Genomic DNA, 18335 nt, shown 5'->3' on the forward strand with positions numbered 1-18335 from the left:
TACCTGCTGGAGCTGCAGCTGTTTGCTAGGGTTGTCACAGCAAGGCTATTCCCCATCAGGTAATGAGGAGCTGAGAAACACAGCCCTTGTACTTCCACACCAGATTAGCATTCAAGCAATGGGGAGAGAAATCAAGGAGCCTGTGACCTGAAATTACATTAAAGACAGGTCCTCTAAGAACAGGAACCTTGCCATAGATAATTTCTTGTGTCACCAGTTGGTAAAAGGATATAGCTACAATGGAGGACTTACCCAGGGATCACTACCTAACACAGCTTACTCTTTAGCAATCCTGGTTAAGCAGCACAGCAAGGCTAAAGCTGAGCTGTACTTCTTGCATGCTCTCAAAGGTTTCTGCACCCCTTTACATGAAGAAGCTTGAATGAGGGTACAGTCAAACCCCCTTTCCAACTTGCCAAGGAAAGAAGGGGAGTTCTCCCCTCCAATAGCCACAAACCGTGGGTTGAGCATCCAAATGGACACCAGTCTGCCCAATATAGCCAACTATACAATTGAAGACAAGGTTTGTTCCTTACAGGTGCAGTAGAAAGAAAACAGCAAAATTAAACACATGCAATGCTTCAGGTCTTTATTGTTGCTGTAGAGTAACTGGTACATGGTTAAAACATTCTAATAATATTATCAGTGAAATCTGAAAACTAAGGCTTTCTGTAGGTTTGTAGTATCCTGGTGTTTCCTTTCACATAGTGCACATATAAAATCAAGTTATAAAAACACGGATCTTTTTTAAACAACACCGATTGATGCAATGCACAAAACTAAGAACTACATTTCGTATGACACCTTACAGACCAGCTTTGGGCCTTGCAGCTTTGAAGTCAAGAGAGTTGGTCTGAAATCCTGCTACCCAAGTGAGCTTGATGACACACACAGATGGCAGAATTTCAAACCTTCTGTTCTGAGCAGAGAGAAAGAAATCCCCCGATGCTGAAGAGGAAACATCTGATTGAACAAATGGGAGCAGCATCCTTAAAGCATGTCACTGATCTCAAATAATGTAAACAAGACCTACCCAGACCTGTAGGTCCCACAGACAGAGCAGTTGCTGCTCAGCAGTGCAGCTGCTGGGACTACAGGAGAAGGTGAGCTGTGACAAACCTGCCAATGAGTGAGATGAGTCTTGGTGCCAATACGTGTCCCATGAAAGAAGAGTGGATGATTCCTGGAGTACTAGCACCTTTAATCTAACAGCACTGAAAACATTTCAAAGTGATTTACCCAGCAGAGAATCATAGAATAATTTAGGTGAGAAAAGACCTTTAAGACCCTCGAGTCCAACATAAACCCAGAACTGCCAAGATTGAGACTAAACTATGTCTCTAAGTGCCATCTTAGTGTTCTTTAAATAGGAAAACAGGGTAGGAATAAAGAAGCCTCCAAGAAATCTGTATATTAGAATCTTTTCAGTAAAAAGCTACATTTTGACCAAAGAGAAAAAAAACATTCACAGAACAATCTTCCCTCAGTTCCTTAACCACTTTTTAAACAAAGAAGCTTCTATATCCACAAAGCTTTTAGTTTTCATTCAGTTTTTCCCTGTCTTGCATTTCTAATTAAGCTGAAAAATGATGCAGAGAATCTGAAAATTTACATGAGACACAAAGCCAACACCTCCCCTGGGAGAGGAGAATTCTTCACTGACCACTTACTCCACATCGTGGAGTTGGGCATTGCAAAAGTGACATTAGCAGCTGACAAGAATATTATTCTTTCTCTTTGATCCGAACACATGAGAGAGGAGGATGAATTACAGATTTGCAGGATGTTTTTACCACATTACAATAGGTTACGTGTTTGGCTCCTGCTGGGAGAAAACCCCTTGTAAGGGTCGATGATGGATTGCATTTGACTTCACTTTCAGAGCCCAACTTGAATCACACACAGATGTAAATCCTTTACCGCTCCATGACCAAGACTCACACTGATGCTTCTGATACATTTGATGACACCACAAAGTTCTCTGAACGACTGAGAAAAGCACAGCTGGTATTTATGTCACCAACACATAGAACCTGTTCTTTGAATTCACTCCTGAAGATGATGTTAAGGCTATTGGAGTAGGCTGGCCATGGTTACTCCCGGAGTGAAAGCACTTTGTCCTAAGCCATGGCTTAGGACAGACTAGAAGAAGCCTTTTAGGTCTCCTCTGCATTAACCATAAATGCAGTTTTTAGGTTTTCCCTTGCAGTGGATTACCTGGATGTGCAGGGAACTGCACCAAAGTAGAACATCAGGTGAAGAAAAACCAGGCTGTGTAGATTTAAGCTGCAACCATGCCTGTGATATTACATAATTGTGTTAAAAAAAGACCTCGAGGTGCAGAAATGACCTCCTTCCACTCGTGACAATGAAACACCAGTTGTCAGTCGTCAGGTACTCAAATACAAATATGAAAAAATCATTAAGAAACAGAACCCTAAATATAAACCTAGTTTTATTTATTTATTTTTAAGAAAAAAGGGATTAAAAAAATTGGAGTAAACCAGATGGCTTCAAGTACTTTCCGCATAATAAACAATTAGTTATTATAAGCATAGATTAAAAAGACTTGTCACCTTGCAAGGGACAGTTGAATAGAGGCTGGTGATTTGTTAAAAAAATGGTCTTTGAAACAAACACATAAGACAACATGCTTAGAGTCGTAATTTAAAAGCAAACAGGTGTGTCCACCATGCCAACCCAACGCTTGAGACACCCAGCACAGTACAAGATACATTTTGCACTCTGTACTTTCACATTTCATGGCAATGCCACTCAACACACGGAGCCAGGCCATCTCAGTCTAGCTCAAACAAGCTGTCATGCAATAAACACAAATATTTAGTAAGTCAGGAAGGTTTTGCAGCATTAGAATTGATCAGGTTGTTTAAAATTTTTGAGGTTGCAGAACAATCTAACCTGAAGACCTGTCTAACCTGAAGAACAATCTAACCTGTCTCCTAAGTGCTGGCAATGTTTTTGTCTTTTTCTGTGTGAATATAACATTACTTTTACTCTATATGACAAGGAATACACTTGAAAGTGCCTTGTCTAAGCTTAAGCCTTCGGATTTTCTGAATGTCATGAAAAAAAGTGAACGTGTTATACTGGGAGCCCCAAGAGAACCTCCCAGAAATTGTGAAGGAGGTTAAGAAGGTAATGATGTCATCAAGAAATCAAAGCCAATACCGCAAAGGGAAGATGTAGCTCTTCCCTGTGCTGTGATAAGTCTAAAACCCAAACCCATCTCTCGTGCCAATAAGGAGACAACCAAGTGCATCAAGTGCATTTCAACAGGTCTGTCTGACATGCCTGGAACAAGCAGTCTTCCAGCTTATCTATATGGACACGTGAAATGCCAAAGGAAGCAATGTGAAAACCAAAATTAATGCTTAAAAAAGAAAAAAGATATCTTGCCTACTCTGAAAATTAACTAAAATGTTTTCAATCCAAGAAGGTCTACAAGGAAACTGTTTTGAAAAACAGCTTCCAGCTATTTGGAGACAGACACTTACTTTTGCCTCTGTGAGAAAAAAACACCACTAAACCAACAAAAAAACTTAGTTCCCCTATCCCACAGCTCTGCATACTACAGTGGGAACAACTCTCCCACAGCTAACAGGGAGACTGAAACAGTATGAAACAGTGAGAAATCAAAACTTAGCTGCACGGGTCTATTAAATAATCAGCAAAGACTTAAGTGGAGGCAGAGCCAGCACTGTTCTCTGTACTATGACACAAGACTACAAGGCTTAAAAAACCCTCTGAGTGACCAAGCCAGAATGGTTGAACAGTGGTAGGTTCAGTAGTGTTTGAAAAAGCTTATGCAAAAATATTATTTTAAAATAAGTTTGAGTATTTGAAATATAAAAAAGAAACAGAACAACTTCTTCTCCAACTTCCACCTACCATCAAAACATCACTAAACTTACCAGCTTTCCAAATCCGACGCTTACTTCACAACAATGTGATTATACAGAAATCATACATCTGTCTCTCTTAGCTGAACAGTTTGGGTTTCTACATGAAAGTCCAGTGCATGTCACATTTATTACCGTCTTTATGATTGTTCAATAATCCAGCAATTTGTTTCTTAATGACAGCAGAATGCAGTTGCTAGCTGCTTGCAAGAGCAATGTTGAAATTACATTCAGAGATTAAAAAACTACCATTTTCACATGTAGGAATAACTAACATTTTTCTTTCTCTTCACAGAATCATGTGCAAATGGCTAACAATGGCGATAATAAAAGACAATTCTCATGCAAAAATTGTTCCCTGTGCATAAAATTCGCAGGGCATCTCAAACCCCTCCCCTTTCTCTACGCCAGAACTAATCGTTTTTTATTTTCGTGTCGTGAAATTTCTGGTGCTTTTTAAAATATCGATGACAAGCAAGTTCAATTAGTTCCAGCCCACCAAATATCTTTTGCTGCACAACAAAAAAGATGACCATGGCTGCAAAATACCACTGAGCAAAGCTGTACAGGTACAGCAGTGAGAGCATACCCAGTGGGAACACTGTCCAGTACAGGAGTGAGATGCACTTCACCACGAGGACCCTGAGCTCGGATTTGCAGGGGGGAACAATGCCTTGCCCTGTTGAACTGAAGCATTTTCCACCTTCGTAGAAGTGTCGGAGTCTCTCCTCTTTCTCTTCCCAACGCTTCTGGCACCAAAGCTGCAGCTCCTCCTTAGAAGTTGGTACTGTCTCTATCGGATATCTCTGGACGTGGAAGTGAATCTCCTTTGGGAAGTTTCCATTCAAAAGGTGCTTCTCTGTCTGAGGAATGTTTTGGGGGTATGCCACAGTTATGTCATGGATAGCATCGAGATTGTCACCTAGAAGAAAGGTTTGTGGGAAAAAAGATCAATACAGATCATGCAATGGTCAGAACACTAATTTGCTTCAAGGTGTGATTGAAAACTGTCCAAATTGTGGCAGAAATCCCAGAGATACATTAGCTATGCAGAGCATGTTTAATCTGCTAGAATCTTTAAAGGCTGAAAGGTCAAACTTTTCCCAACCATTATCTTTTCAGAAACTGAACAAAAAACTTTGTGAACAAGATTATACACAGTACAAACCAAAGCAGAATAACAACAATGAGTAAGAGATTAAAATCAAATTTAAAGGAGAGAAGGCGCACATCTGGTCTTGGATAAAGAGCACAGTATGTGAGTCTAATGTTCAGTTATTCCTAGCTGTGCTGCACGCTGAAATTGCTTTTCACTAATGAAATACAACTTAGTCTATGTTCCTGTGAACACTGAAATAGATTCAGGTTGATCTGGAGCAAGCAGCATTCACAATCCTAATTCACTGAAGACTGAGAAAACATAAGTGAAACATATACCAGCTAAATCTCACAAACTCATTAAATCTAGGGTATCTCACAAAGGATGAGGAGTAGCTCTGCAGCTCAGCCAGCTTTGCAGAGCACTCCAGTTAACACAATTTCTTTAGACCTGAGCAGCCAGTACTGTAAGGAGGTGAGCTGCTGTTCGCTGCACTCCACATCTGGGAAAGACAAAGTGCAGCCTAAGTGGGGGTTGAAGCCCAGCATTAAGTAAACCACATACAGTTAGCTATTTGGGTAAAGTGAGTGTAGTTAACCATTTAAAAGGCAATTGCAGATTAGAAATTCAGGGGAATATTGATGAAAAAACCCCCTGCTCTTCATTAGCATGTCTGATTGAGCCCACGCTCTTGAAAGGATATCAGTATTGCCAAAGTGGGGCTTGCTAGTGCGTCTTTGTACTAAGTATTTTTATATTTTGCACTTCCTAAATACCTTCTTTATGCCCCGGCCCCTGACCAGACATTCTTTTTAGATTTCATAAAGTAAATTCTCCTAGTGTAAAACTGATCTAAAAATAGGCATGTGGTGCACTGGACGTTGCATAACTGTTAAGTTCTGCCAGCAGTGATTTATGTTGCTGTTTTTATTTGGCTGGCTGGCTGAGGGCAAAATAGAATTGGAGACTAAAAGCTGTCTCCAGTTGCAGCAACTGAAGACTTTTGTTCTCACAGATGATGCCACTTCTTGCAAAGATGATCAAAACCTACTGTTTAGCCCCATTCTTCGTTTTCATTTGCTCCCCTTCCCCTGGCATTTTGGCTCTCTTTTAGAGGTCTAAAAAATGACAGGGCAAGAATAGAAAGTTACTTTAAAAGGCCATGTTCAAAATGATGTATCTAAAGTTCAATTCCAAATATCACAAGAGGGGGAAAAGCCCTATTCAGCCTCTCAGAGTATTTTATAACTGTTCTGCCTTATAACGATCTCTCTTGGGCAGCAGCAGATTACTCGGGTTTTTAAAGAGCTATATATGGCTCCTAGGAGGTCTATCAGAATGAAACTCAATATTCCATCTTTTCTCTAGCTATGGTATCACATCCTGTATAAGCAGAGAATCCCTGTATTCTGCACAGGTAAAACCTTTCAGATCTCCTATCAAGAGATGCCAAAATTGAACATGCGTTAGAAACCCAGCCCCTACAAAGGGAAACGATGGCCAGCCTGCTGTACCTGATCACAAAACATTTTCACTTTGGGAACAGCTCGCATTTTCTCCCCACTATTCCAAATATTTCTGCCATCAGAAGGAATTACAGTCATCCTACAAGACAGATATCCCACAGTTCCTGGCCCAGCCAGGGCAAGAGCTGTTACACATACCTCCAAGAGATGTCCATCTCCTGATGGACAATCTGTCTTCCTCCTGATCCTCCACAGTTCCCCAGGTCCTAGTGACACATAAAACCTACACACTCTGCCCTAAGAGGCAGGTCAGAAAAGTTCAGCCTTCCTGAGATCCTTGCATGAAAAAAGCCTTTTATAAAAGAAGTTTTTGGCTAGATGAGTTTCTCACCCACCTTTTGGTCACTTGTGTCTTTGCAGCTAAACAGTCTGCCATTACATGCAAGTGTTCTTGAAAAATCAAGGCTTTACAGGACCACTGTCAATTACAGACTACAGGTAATAAATCATCAGATTTCTTGACTCTGTGCAAGTAGGATTGGCAAGACTCTCTGCACTCTCACAGCTGGTCTGACCTCTCCAGCATGCAAGTATATTTCTCCCCATGAATTCCTGGTAAGAAATAGGGAAGCCTCTACTCCTTACCTATGGATCCGTGGCATCGCCAGACAAGAAACCTTCCAGCAGGGCTTTCTACCAAACTGCAGAAGGTCTACACTACATTATGGTTTCAAAATTAGTTACCCAGAACCAAGCTCAAAGAGCTGCATGCAGGAGGATGGACATTACTCTTTCAGTATTACACATGAGGATGATTTACATGACCTGCTCTGCGTGTCCAACTGGAACCAGCATCTCCTAATTCCAGCTGCAAGGTTCACCTATTAAAGTGTATTTTACACAAAAAGAAATGAAACTTCAAGGGTTGATTTAGCATATTTGAAAGAACAGAAATATGAGAGAGAAGACCAGAATACCAGGTTTCATATGCAAGAGGATTAGAGCCTTTCTCAGCAGCCCCCTGGTTTGGGTCATACATATTTAAGAACTCCATGCAAATGGCAGCCTGGAGCTTTAATTCCCTGGCAAGGCAAGCATGTGGAAAGGACCAGCTCTAATCAGTTTTCTACAGCTGCTGAAAGAAGCATGCCCTGCTAGTGTGACATGCAGTAGAACTGCAGGTTCCACATTCCACACCTGAACAAAAAGCTTCTGCATCTTCTATGCTGATTTATCAATAGATATGGACAGTGTCACTGCATCACTACCAAACATGCTACTGGAGAATCTGCTAAAAAGAAGAAAAGTTACAGCAACAGATAAAGGTAGACCATTCATGAGCAGGGACAAAATCCCTTTAGGCTAGGTTTATTAAGGCAGTTCCGAACCTGCATTCTTGGCTGGAGCCATCTTTACTGTCTCCCTCTGAAGTTAAGCTCCTTGTCTCTGCAATCTGGAAACATCTAACAGCATGTGTTCCAAGGTGCCAGTCAACCAGAAAAAGAAAGTGATCCTAAGTGAAGATGCAGGGCAGTCACTGACTTTAAAGATCTTTTTTCCACCTGAATTTAAAGATTGGCTTCAAAAACCTGTTTCTGCACATCTGAAGAAGAAATTGCACTAAGGGAAACCACATCATTGTACTTCTGTAGTGGATTAGCTCAGAGAAGCTGTTGGTGGATAAAACACTTCCTTAAATGCTTTTAGTATCCATGTCCCACTGGAGAAGGAATGAAGGACAGAGGAAATCAAATAATGTTCACAGATTTGCATCTGAAATCTAATTAAGCTAAAAAATTGCCATTAGGGCTAAAACATCAGGCAGGTAGCCCAGCTCTTCAGGACAAAGAGACACCAGTTTCAGTAGCTTTACAGTCTCATGACTTTCTTCCCGCAGTAGTAGAACTATGTATCCTTCATAAACATGAATAATATTCTGTCCTATATATGCTTTATAAAAGCACCTCAGAAAAGGAAAGTTTACTGCAGTGGTCAGGAGTGAACATAAAGTTTATTTCTAATCATTGTTAAGTGGCTATAAACTGCATAACATGCAGACAATGATTAATCCACGTGGTGGTCTTCATTTTGGGGTGACAAAATGCCTCAAAAGGAGAATTCTTTTACTTACTAAATTTTCAGTGCTCCAATCAAAGTTACTTATATTTCAGGCTCCATTGATACATGACATTACTTCAAGCTATTACATTGCACAGTTGGTTGCTTTGGGCACTGTACTCAGAGGTGGCACAGGGAGAACTTAACCAGGCTCATGACCAAAATATTAGCATCAGAGAAAGATACTGCCTTTAAAAAAACATTTCCCCTCACCCAGGAAAATAGAAATAAGGTATATTGAGAAGCTGGGACAGACTGGGCTGATGAGGCACAAGGCATAGCCAGGCAGGTGTACTGACCAGCCCCATTTAAATGGGACCAGCCCCCTTTACCCCTTATTCCTCTATTTTCCAAAACTGGTTTCCTCCAAAGCACCTTGAAGCATCCCTTTCCTCACTTTTGGTTCCTCCCCTAAACATCCCATAGTAAGTCTTGTCCCCCCAAAAGCTCACTCTTCGGCATCCTGTAGCAACTCCCAGAGCCCTGACAGCAGTAATGCCCCTCAGTCTGTAAGGTGATGGACAGGGTCCTCTCCCATGGACTCATATGATAGGTGTCACTCCTGGCCCACAAGCCGATGGCTCCCCCATGAAAACCCTCAGAGGAGCCGTGGTAGAGGCTTTGTTCCTCCATCTGGCTTTTGGGGCTTTGCCTGCCTGATCTTCTGCCTCTGTGCTCCTTTGCATGGGTGCAGACAAACCTTTTATCTCATCCCTTATTATAAAACCTTACAACCTGAACATTACTTTTAACTGTGTGTTCAATAATACCATGCCAGCACAATATTTTAGTTCTAGGGGAAAAAAACCCAGCCTGAACACAAAAGGCAGGATTAAACTATTTTCAGCTTCTTTCAAACACATTCACAAAGAGAATATTGCGATGCAGATGCAATTGGAGACAACTGCCAGAAGTGATGCTCAGCCCCACAGCACAGTCCCACATAAGTGGGCTGGTTGGATGGACCCATCCCCTCTGCCATAAGTATCACTTGGGAGATCAAGCACAGCCCATTCCTCAGTTATGATTCACACAAATGACAAGGACACTTCCTTGCTTGCACCTGGGACTGAGCAATGCTGAGCAAGCTCCCTGCGAGACAAAAGGATCTGTACAAACAGTGACTTCAGGGCCAACATGATGATTCAGAACAGGAGCTCTGAAAGCCAAAATGACCATCAGTGAGCCAAAAATGAGGATGGTCCCAGGCAAACCCACGCCATGAACTGCTCAGACTGTCTGCAGCCTAGAAGGTGAACAGGCAGCTGAGTCTCCTTGGCATTAACCCACTTCCATCCCTAGCAAGGATCTCAGCAGCTGTAATTTGTCCTACTTTAGTTATCATTGACATTACTTTAAATCTTACAAGGATTATACAGTCTCTCCTCATGCATTGATCCAGCAGAGAAGATGCTATTCTTAACCACAGTACATCACAGAACAGCACGCTGATGAGCTGTTGAGCAAGAATGGGGAGAGGCATACTGAGATGCTCTCACAACAGAATATTCATGATCACCTTAAATTAAGCTGCTCTGTTAAAAGTGGGACCATGATGTGAGGCCCTTGTCCATTTCACCTCTCACCTCAATATAACTACTTTCTCCAGAGAAGTGACCTATCTGTCCCTTCATTGCACAGCTCCAGATACTTCATACATTTCCAGGCTTACATAAAACACTGGCTGTAGCTCACCCACCTATGCCCTAATATCCTCAACCCTACACACATTTCCTTAAGAAACATGAAAGAGTGAGGTTTGGCATTTCTGTAAATTAACTGATCAGCAACATAATTAAAGTAGAGATGGAAACAAGTAGAACAAACTTGTCAGGTTTTACACTATGTATGTTAGCTTTGAAACAAAGATACATTTTTGGACATTAAAACAAAAGCCATCTAAAACTGCTTACTGAATAATACCACTGCCTTGGCTCACGAGATTTGAGTGATTTTTCTTTGAGAACACGGTATCAGGAGGGAGCAGCTTCAAGGATTTACAGCCCCTCCTGGGAAGTATCATGCTTGTGAGGATTTAAAACTTCAGGCAGCCCTCTTTAAAGCAGCAGTGTCAGCTGGGGTTAATCTAAATCACTTTCAACTCAGTAGTTATTGGAAATCTTTTTTAGGTAAGTGTAGCAATCAAATAAGCAAACAAAAAAAGACAGAATGATAATACTGGCCTTGATTAACAGAGAAGAGTGATCATGCATACCAATTCTTTCTACGCCTATCTGATTTTCCACTGGCATTGTGATACAAGGAGAGAGGAAGACCTTCCACCTGCTGACATGAAGGAGTTAAGGACATTGCACCTCTAGTCCCTGAGGGTAGGAGCCTGGGGAAGGGACAACCCTGGCTTCTTTCTGCTTCTCAGCAGGAAGGAAATGTGCTCTGGGTGCTACAGACTGGAGTAGAGGACTATTGGGATCTGATACCGGGTACCTCTGGCCTGGCTGGTACAAAGACCAAGAGATATAAGGATATTCTCATAGCTATCAGCAGTTATTACATGTGCTTAATTCTTTAGCTAAATACATTTACATGACATAGTTTTGCAGCCTGATGCTACATCTCATTAATGTGTAAACAACACCACTAACTGAAGTTGTTGTGAGGTTGGTGTTGGGAAGGGAGATCCGCTTTGACTTTGAAATCTCTGTAAATACCTCGTTTAATTATTTTAAGACCAGACCTAATGTTATCATCATCTAATCTGATCTCCTGAATGACAGAGGATCTTATGCAGAATGTTTTCAGTTTTGCCATGGGATGTGGTAAAACAGACATCCCACATTGCTTTAAAGCTTTCAACATGAGATAAGCAGTTCCTCTAATTAATCAGGGGGGCGTGTGTATGTGTCTGTGTACATTATTTTTGTTCTTTTACTTCCTGACCATATAACTTGGCTAAGTTAATGAGCTGTCTGTGCTCATACAGGTAAGTGGTTGTATGATCTGTCAACCTAGGAAGTTGCTCCTGAACAAACTAAACCTACTTAGTTTCTGAAAACTCAAAATGCAGCAATTTTTAAAGCTCAAATCTCTTTAGTAGCTCTCTGAATCTCTTCTAATATTTCAACATACTTTCAAAGCGTGGGTGCTGGAACCAGGTAGAATTTTACAAAATGGCCTCATTAAGTCCATACACAGGCATCTAGTACTAACATTCCTACTTGCTTTTTGTTTTTATGCCTCCAAAGACTACATCCTTTCTTGTAGCTACAGCACCACTGCAAGAGCTGATATTCAGCCCTGTTTATTAAGCATTGTAAAGCTCGTTATCATATCCTGGAAGGCAACAGAGTCAGTAAGCTATGGTGAGCCTGCCAGGATGACACTGGGTAGGTTTTGAAGTGACATGCAACAGGGCTGAAATGCAAAACCAACTGTTCTCCAATGCAAAGTCCTTTGAGATGCCACAGCTGAACTGGGCAGCCACTTCCAATAGAGATAAGACATTGCTGAACTGGTAAGGTGGAGCTAGCAAATACCACTCCCTGTTTTTTTGGGAAATTTTTTCCAGGCATTTAGACTGGCACATCATCTGTGAAAAGATGCTGATCCCCAGTTGTGTCAGGGCACACAAACTATGGAAGAGTTTTGTGGAAGAATTGGGGGAACACAAACTATGGCACAAGCTATGGAAGAGTTTTTCCACTCTTACCTGTGACAGAGCCTGAGATTCTCCCACTCCAGGCTGATATCTGATAATCACCTTCACCAACTATACCTTGGGCTGCGGTTTGAGAGAGGGATTCTCCCCCTCTGCTCCACTCTCGTGAGACCCCACCTGCAGGGCTGCCTCCAGCTCTGGGGTCCCCAACATAGGAAAGATGTGGACTTGTTGGAGCAAGTCCAGAGGATGCCACAAAGATGATCAGAAGGATGGAGCACCTCTTCTAAGAAGGCAGGCTGAGAGAGCTGTTCAGCCTCGAGAAGAGAAAAGCTCTGTGGAGAACTTAGAGCACTTTCCAGTGCCTAAAGGGGGCTGCAAGAAAACTGCTGAGGGACTTTTTACAAGGGCCTGTAGTGACATGACAAAGGGGAATGGCTTTAAAGTGAAAGAGGGTAGGACTAGATATTAGGAAGAAATTCTTTACCGTGAGGGTGGTGAGCCACTGGCACAGGTTGCCCAATCACTGGAAGTATTCAAGGCCAGGCTGGATGGGGCTTTGAGCAACCTGGTCTAGTGGAAGGTGTCCCTATCCATGGCAGGGGGGTTGGAACCAAATGATCTTTAAGGTCCCTTCCAACTCAAACCATTCTATGATGCTATGATTCACATTTATTGCTTTAACACGTCTCTCCCCTTGCCCTCTCCATAAGTCAAAATATAAGAAGGACTGCAGTTAAGCCAGCCAGCTCCCTTCCTCCTCTCCAAATCAAATCAGAGCTAATACAGTGTAGTTCATTATGGTATGAGAAGTCAGTAGTGTGGGAAGCTTAAGAGCGGATCAAGCAGTATCTTATCCTGATCTGCAAGTTAAGATACATCAGGTGATAAACTGATTCTTAGTTTGTGGATTAAAGTGTACAAAAATACTTGGGCATGTGTTAGGCTGAAGGAGAATACAGAAGATTTAGCTCATAATTATTGCAGGCATTGTTTACACAGTTGTGCTTTACAGGATAAATACAAGGATGGGTTTTGGATTTCATGCATTTCAGAGCAGCTTACAACCTCCACTAAGGTTTTACAGCCAGAACTCTACTTGCCACCTCCCTGGACATGGGCCCTCTGACCCCACTGCTATGAAAGTCACAGCCAGCTGGTCTGAAACATCATGCATGGCTCCTGGGTACTGCTGTCAACATAAACCCTCTGATGACTTCAGGAACTGAGGTTGTTTGTTTGAAAGAGGAATCTCGGAGCAGACGAGGGAAGGATGTGCAGGGGGAAGGGGGGACCCAGCCATTGCAATGTGAAAAGCACCGACCCAGGGGCTCCATCCACAAGACTGCCCAGGGGGCTGTTGCTCTTTGGTCTTCCCTCCCCAGCTCTGAAGGGTTATTTTACAAATTGCAAAGCAAAAGCTCGTCGAGCTATAAATAAAATATGAAAATATGTGGGGAGGAGGGAATGAAGGGATAAAAGGGTTGGAATAACAAGTTATTTTCAGTCACTAGAGATGACCAGGCAAAACTGACTCACCACTCTTTACTCTATAATTCCCAAACTATATTTATCAAATCCAGATAACAAAAATGCCATGTTTATTCCCCTGCCTGCATATCTGCTCTTTCCTGGCCTCCCATACCACAAGTCTGCTCTACTTACACATATGGGATGTGGTTTTCACAGGTATGTTACATGTTAGGTAGAAGAAGCTATGTTGTTTTTAGGCTTACAGGCACCACTAGTTTTCCATATAGAAAAATTTTATTTCATATAAGGGAGACAGTGACGCACTGGTACGCAACTTTCCAACTCCACTGAGCTCTTACATGAATTTCCTGGCAAACAACCAACAAACTCAAACCAGAATCACAATTATGCTTGAAATGAAGATAATTTACTATACTTCAGTGAAATCCTTTTAAAAAGCATCGTATGTACTCTAGACAGGCAAATGTACCTAAATTAGGAAATGGACGATTTATTGTTATTTTTAAAAAGAATGCTAAACTAGTCATCCAAGTATTTCTGAAAAGCTAAGAATCACTACAATTAAGCAAAAACAAGACACCAAATACCTTTAAAATAAATCATACACGAACACACAGAGCTTATTCTAATCTTTAATATAACAGACAATCGACCCAATTCTTCTGTTACAATGGTTGGGCATTTCAAATCACTGTGAATCTGAGAAAGAAGTAATCCACCCCAGCACATTTCTTTGCCCTCTGCTTGGATGAACAATCTCTCCCCGGTGTGGATGGAATAAAGCATCAACCTCTACAGCAGAAAACACATCCCTATTCTAGGTAATCCAGTTTTGCCAGAATTCAGCTTTGCATCTGCAGTTTCTACTGCCATTTCTGACTGGCCTCACTGAGTTAACAGTAAAGCAAAACACTCTGGAACAATTTACATACACAACTGTCATACCAATGATGCTCAACATTGCAGGATGTTACTGCTAGGTAAACAATGGAGCTGGCTTAAACCCTGGAATTTTAGGAGAAGAAAAGTGGTAATTTTTAAAGATGTAAGCAGTAGCAGTATGTATGAACTGCCATGCTGTAGCACAACAGCATATGTTAGCTTTCAGGATCCCAATGAAAATGCAAACATTAAAGGGGTTTTCCTTCCCAATCTCTGCAGTCATTTTATTAGATGTTATTTATTTCCCCCAATTCTTCCACAACCATTGGTAACACTCTTTTCAAATACATCTATCTTTTTTCTGTAATTCTAGGATTTGCCAGAATATAGGGTAGGAATTTCCTCATAATTTTCTCATCATTTTTAATCATTTTCACATTGTCTTAGATAAACATTAGTCAATCTACAGACTGACCACGCTACTTATTTTGAGTCTTGTCCTTTGCAAAGTCACTACAAAACTACTGTGAGTCACTGTGAGTAGAGGAAAACAATTCACTGCAGATATTCAGAAGGAAGCAGTCCTGGCAGTTCTCGCTCAGTAATCAACAGATCAAAGTGCATCCTATCTCCTCAGAAATGCCATGGATTCTCGCTTTCCATCAGCCCTCATTTCAGGCCAATGGAAGCATGGTGCTATGAACAGTATAACACCATCCAGCACTGCATTGCAACAGTAGCAATAAGTAAACAAACTATGACTATTAGAGAAAAAACATTTCAATCCTGGCTTCTCGTGCATTACATCTATTCTTTTCTATAGTTCAGATATAAAGTTCAGCTTCCCTTCCTCACCTTACTCTACTTTTCTTTGCTTTTTCAGCAGTAACAGATGAGCGCCCTTAAGTTAATTCGGTGTACTTTGCTATCTGTCCTTATCACTACCCAAAGTCAACCGCTAGAGAGTACCCTTCAGCTGCGCAGTGACCTGACGCTGTTTACAACCCTGCCTGCTTCAAACTGTCCCAGGCATCACTCATGGGCAGAGCAGCCTTCAGCAGCCCCAGGAAGAGCAATCTGGATTTAGGGGGCAACTGATTCCATGGGATACAAAGCACTGGCTAGATGATATACCCAGCACCGTTATATTTGGGATACACAAGAAGACACCAAAAACACATTCAAACTTTCAAGAGATTCAATATTACAAATACGGCCCATCCCACACCAAAACACTAGATGAAAATGTATCTGCACCAAAAATAGAGTATGAACTGGATATTGAAAAAACACCTGCTAGCTGCCACCTCAAATATTTGGATGGAGTGCTTCTGCAGACGTCCTGAGCCGATCTCTTGCATTTCATGCCTCACTGATTTGTGCTATTGCCATTCTTGGTCACAGTGGTTTGTTTTCATTTCTGTGTACAAAGCAAGAGGAATGCAGAACAGCACGAGCAGCTCCACAAGAAGGCATAATTTCAGCCCACAGAAATTGTGATGCTTATAACTTTTCTCTGATCCATATATATACTAGAGCCATATCATGTTTCTGTTTCACCTTGATTTTTAAACCCAGGACAAGGATTTTGCTCCGAAAACATTTCATTCCCTGTTGCTACAAGAACTTCTGTCAGAAGCATCTGCTTTATTATCTGAATTTGCAGTGGAGGCATATTTACAAGGAAATTAGCTTATCTGTACATCTCAAGGAGTGAAAACACTATGAGGCTTAGAAAAGCACTCGGGTTTCAGTTGAACAGCAAAGGCCTAGCCATGAAAGAGTCAACAAAACAGAGCCTCTAACATACTTTAATCTTCCCTTCTTTACTGTAACCCTCTAGATGTGACTTAGGCCTTTGATATTCAATTCTACCACTACTAATTCAATTTCCATGTTTTTTTTCCACCACTGAGTGACCACACAAACCATAGTGCCCCCAAAACAAGCATGTACAGCACTGTGCAAACCAGGCATTTAGAACCATGGCTGCCTGCACCGAGATATGAACTTATTGCTCCCAATCCCCTGGTGCTAAAACAGTTTCCACCAGACCATGATACACACAAGTGAACAAATCTTATTAAATTTAATCAGGCCAGTACTTGGGGGAGCCATCTTAATCAGAAAGGGATTTAATGAAAAGCCACAATGCCAATGAATACCCTTTAATTATGACTGACTAATATTTATCCACAAAGAGGAATTTGTTTCAGGATTAGTCTGAGACCTGGAAGAAGCCAAAGACATCAATTTAATAATGGAATGCCTAATTAAAGTATAATGGAAACCTAATTGTGATATACTGCTTTGTAGCGCACATGATTTATTTAGAACAATTGCTTTTCACTGGGCTCATTAGGGAAAGTTACACAAAACACAATAGTAAAAAAGAAGAGGGAAAAACAGACACACTGAAACTTCCAAGATGATTATAATCAGCTGATGAAAGACAGTGACATATTTATCAGATAAAGCACTGCCATCCCTCCACAGGCTGTGATTAAAGTTTCTAAAAAGGATAATGATTATATAGTTCCTTTACTCCCTAACGACGTGGGATCAGACCCAAACCCTACAGCAGCTACTTGGTGGAGCTACCCTGATGGAAAAGATCCATTAACTTAAAGGGTCTGATGGCCTCTGCATCTTCCTCACACACAGAAACCTCACGTAACACATGCACTCTCCCAGCAACTATGGAAGGAGAGAGGACAACCAATGCAGACCCCTCCAGCCCTTCCTACCTGCAGCCTGCAGGTACGACTCACTGCTCTTGATCAGGATGAACTTCTTTAAGAAGAGGTGGTCCTACAGCTACCTATGGCACATAACTGAACCTGTCCTAGGTTTTTTTCCTAAATCAAAAACAAAAATCTGCTTAACCCATTGTTATTGTAAAACCAAACATTCTTCTGATTGCATCCTGATGGCACTGGCATGGTGGTCTCCCCAGGACATTGGGCTAGCTGCTACCCCCCCATTCACTCAAGCCAAGGTGAAGGACATGCACTGTTTATCCTACATCACATTTCTAGAGTGTCAATGCAAGCAGTGTTTCCTCTCTTTACTTGTAAAATGCTAGGAAAAATGAAGGAGGTGCTCCTTTGTCCTGCTGTGCCCTGCAGGAAGTAGACACAGGGAGGTCCAGGAGCAGATGAGCTTCCTCTGACAGTGACTGCTGCAACCACTGAACAATGCCCGTAGCTCCAGCTCACTTATGTTTAATTGGTGTTGTGAGAATGGCTGTACCAACAGAAGCTGTCATGACAGTGCCATAGAAAAGACAAAGGGATGCTACATGCCATGGGATCTGTGAAAACACAGCACCATGGCCTTACAGATGAATGAGGGATTGCAGCAATTTTAAATGCACAGCAACAAAAAGGTCTGTCTCTAGAGATAAAATGATTTGCTAATGATTTTTTCCCAACTACTGCTGTTCACAGTGATGCTTAGAAAAATTATACTAAAGTCAATCCCTTGAATGAAAATGAGCAAAGACTGCTGAGAGTGCCTGGACAGTCATTTCTGTGCCCAGACAGAAGCTGAATTCTGGGCACCCATCTTGTAATTCCACTTGTGTGATGCTATCAGTCTGCCAGCCTAAGAAGTAAAAACTGAATTCCTACTGCAAGGACAGCAAAAGAGTCAGATGCAGGCCAGCAGTTCATCTTCAGATCTGGTCTCAGTATTACAAGAACAGGGCTGAGAGAGACCCAGTATGCAATGGTCCAGCA

The 18335-nt window shown here is 41.6% G+C and overlaps 1 protein-coding gene across 4 annotated transcripts in view; it reads right to left on the reverse strand.

Moving 5' to 3' along the window:
* Positions 1-563: 563 nt before the first annotated feature.
* The window catches only part of LCLAT1 (lysocardiolipin acyltransferase 1), a 115696-nt gene continuing 97924 nt past the window's right edge, over positions 564-18335 (reverse strand). For 2 of the 4 annotated variants that reach the window (XM_027713012.2, XM_039378682.1), the window contains one exon: positions 564-4842. In XM_027713012.2, coding sequence (XP_027568813.2) covers positions 4334-4842 — 509 coding nt within the window. In that variant the 3' untranslated portion in view covers positions 564-4333. The remainder of the gene's footprint in view (positions 4843-18335) is intronic. The other 2 variants (XM_027713013.2, XM_027713016.2) reach the window with 1 other exon arrangement.

This window comes from Pipra filicauda, unplaced genomic scaffold (assembly GCF_003945595.2).
Source record: "Pipra filicauda isolate LSUMZ 115617 unplaced genomic scaffold, ASM394559v2 scaffold143_size2779998_pilon, whole genome shotgun sequence".
Taxonomy (NCBI): domain Eukaryota; kingdom Metazoa; phylum Chordata; class Aves; order Passeriformes; family Pipridae; genus Pipra; species Pipra filicauda.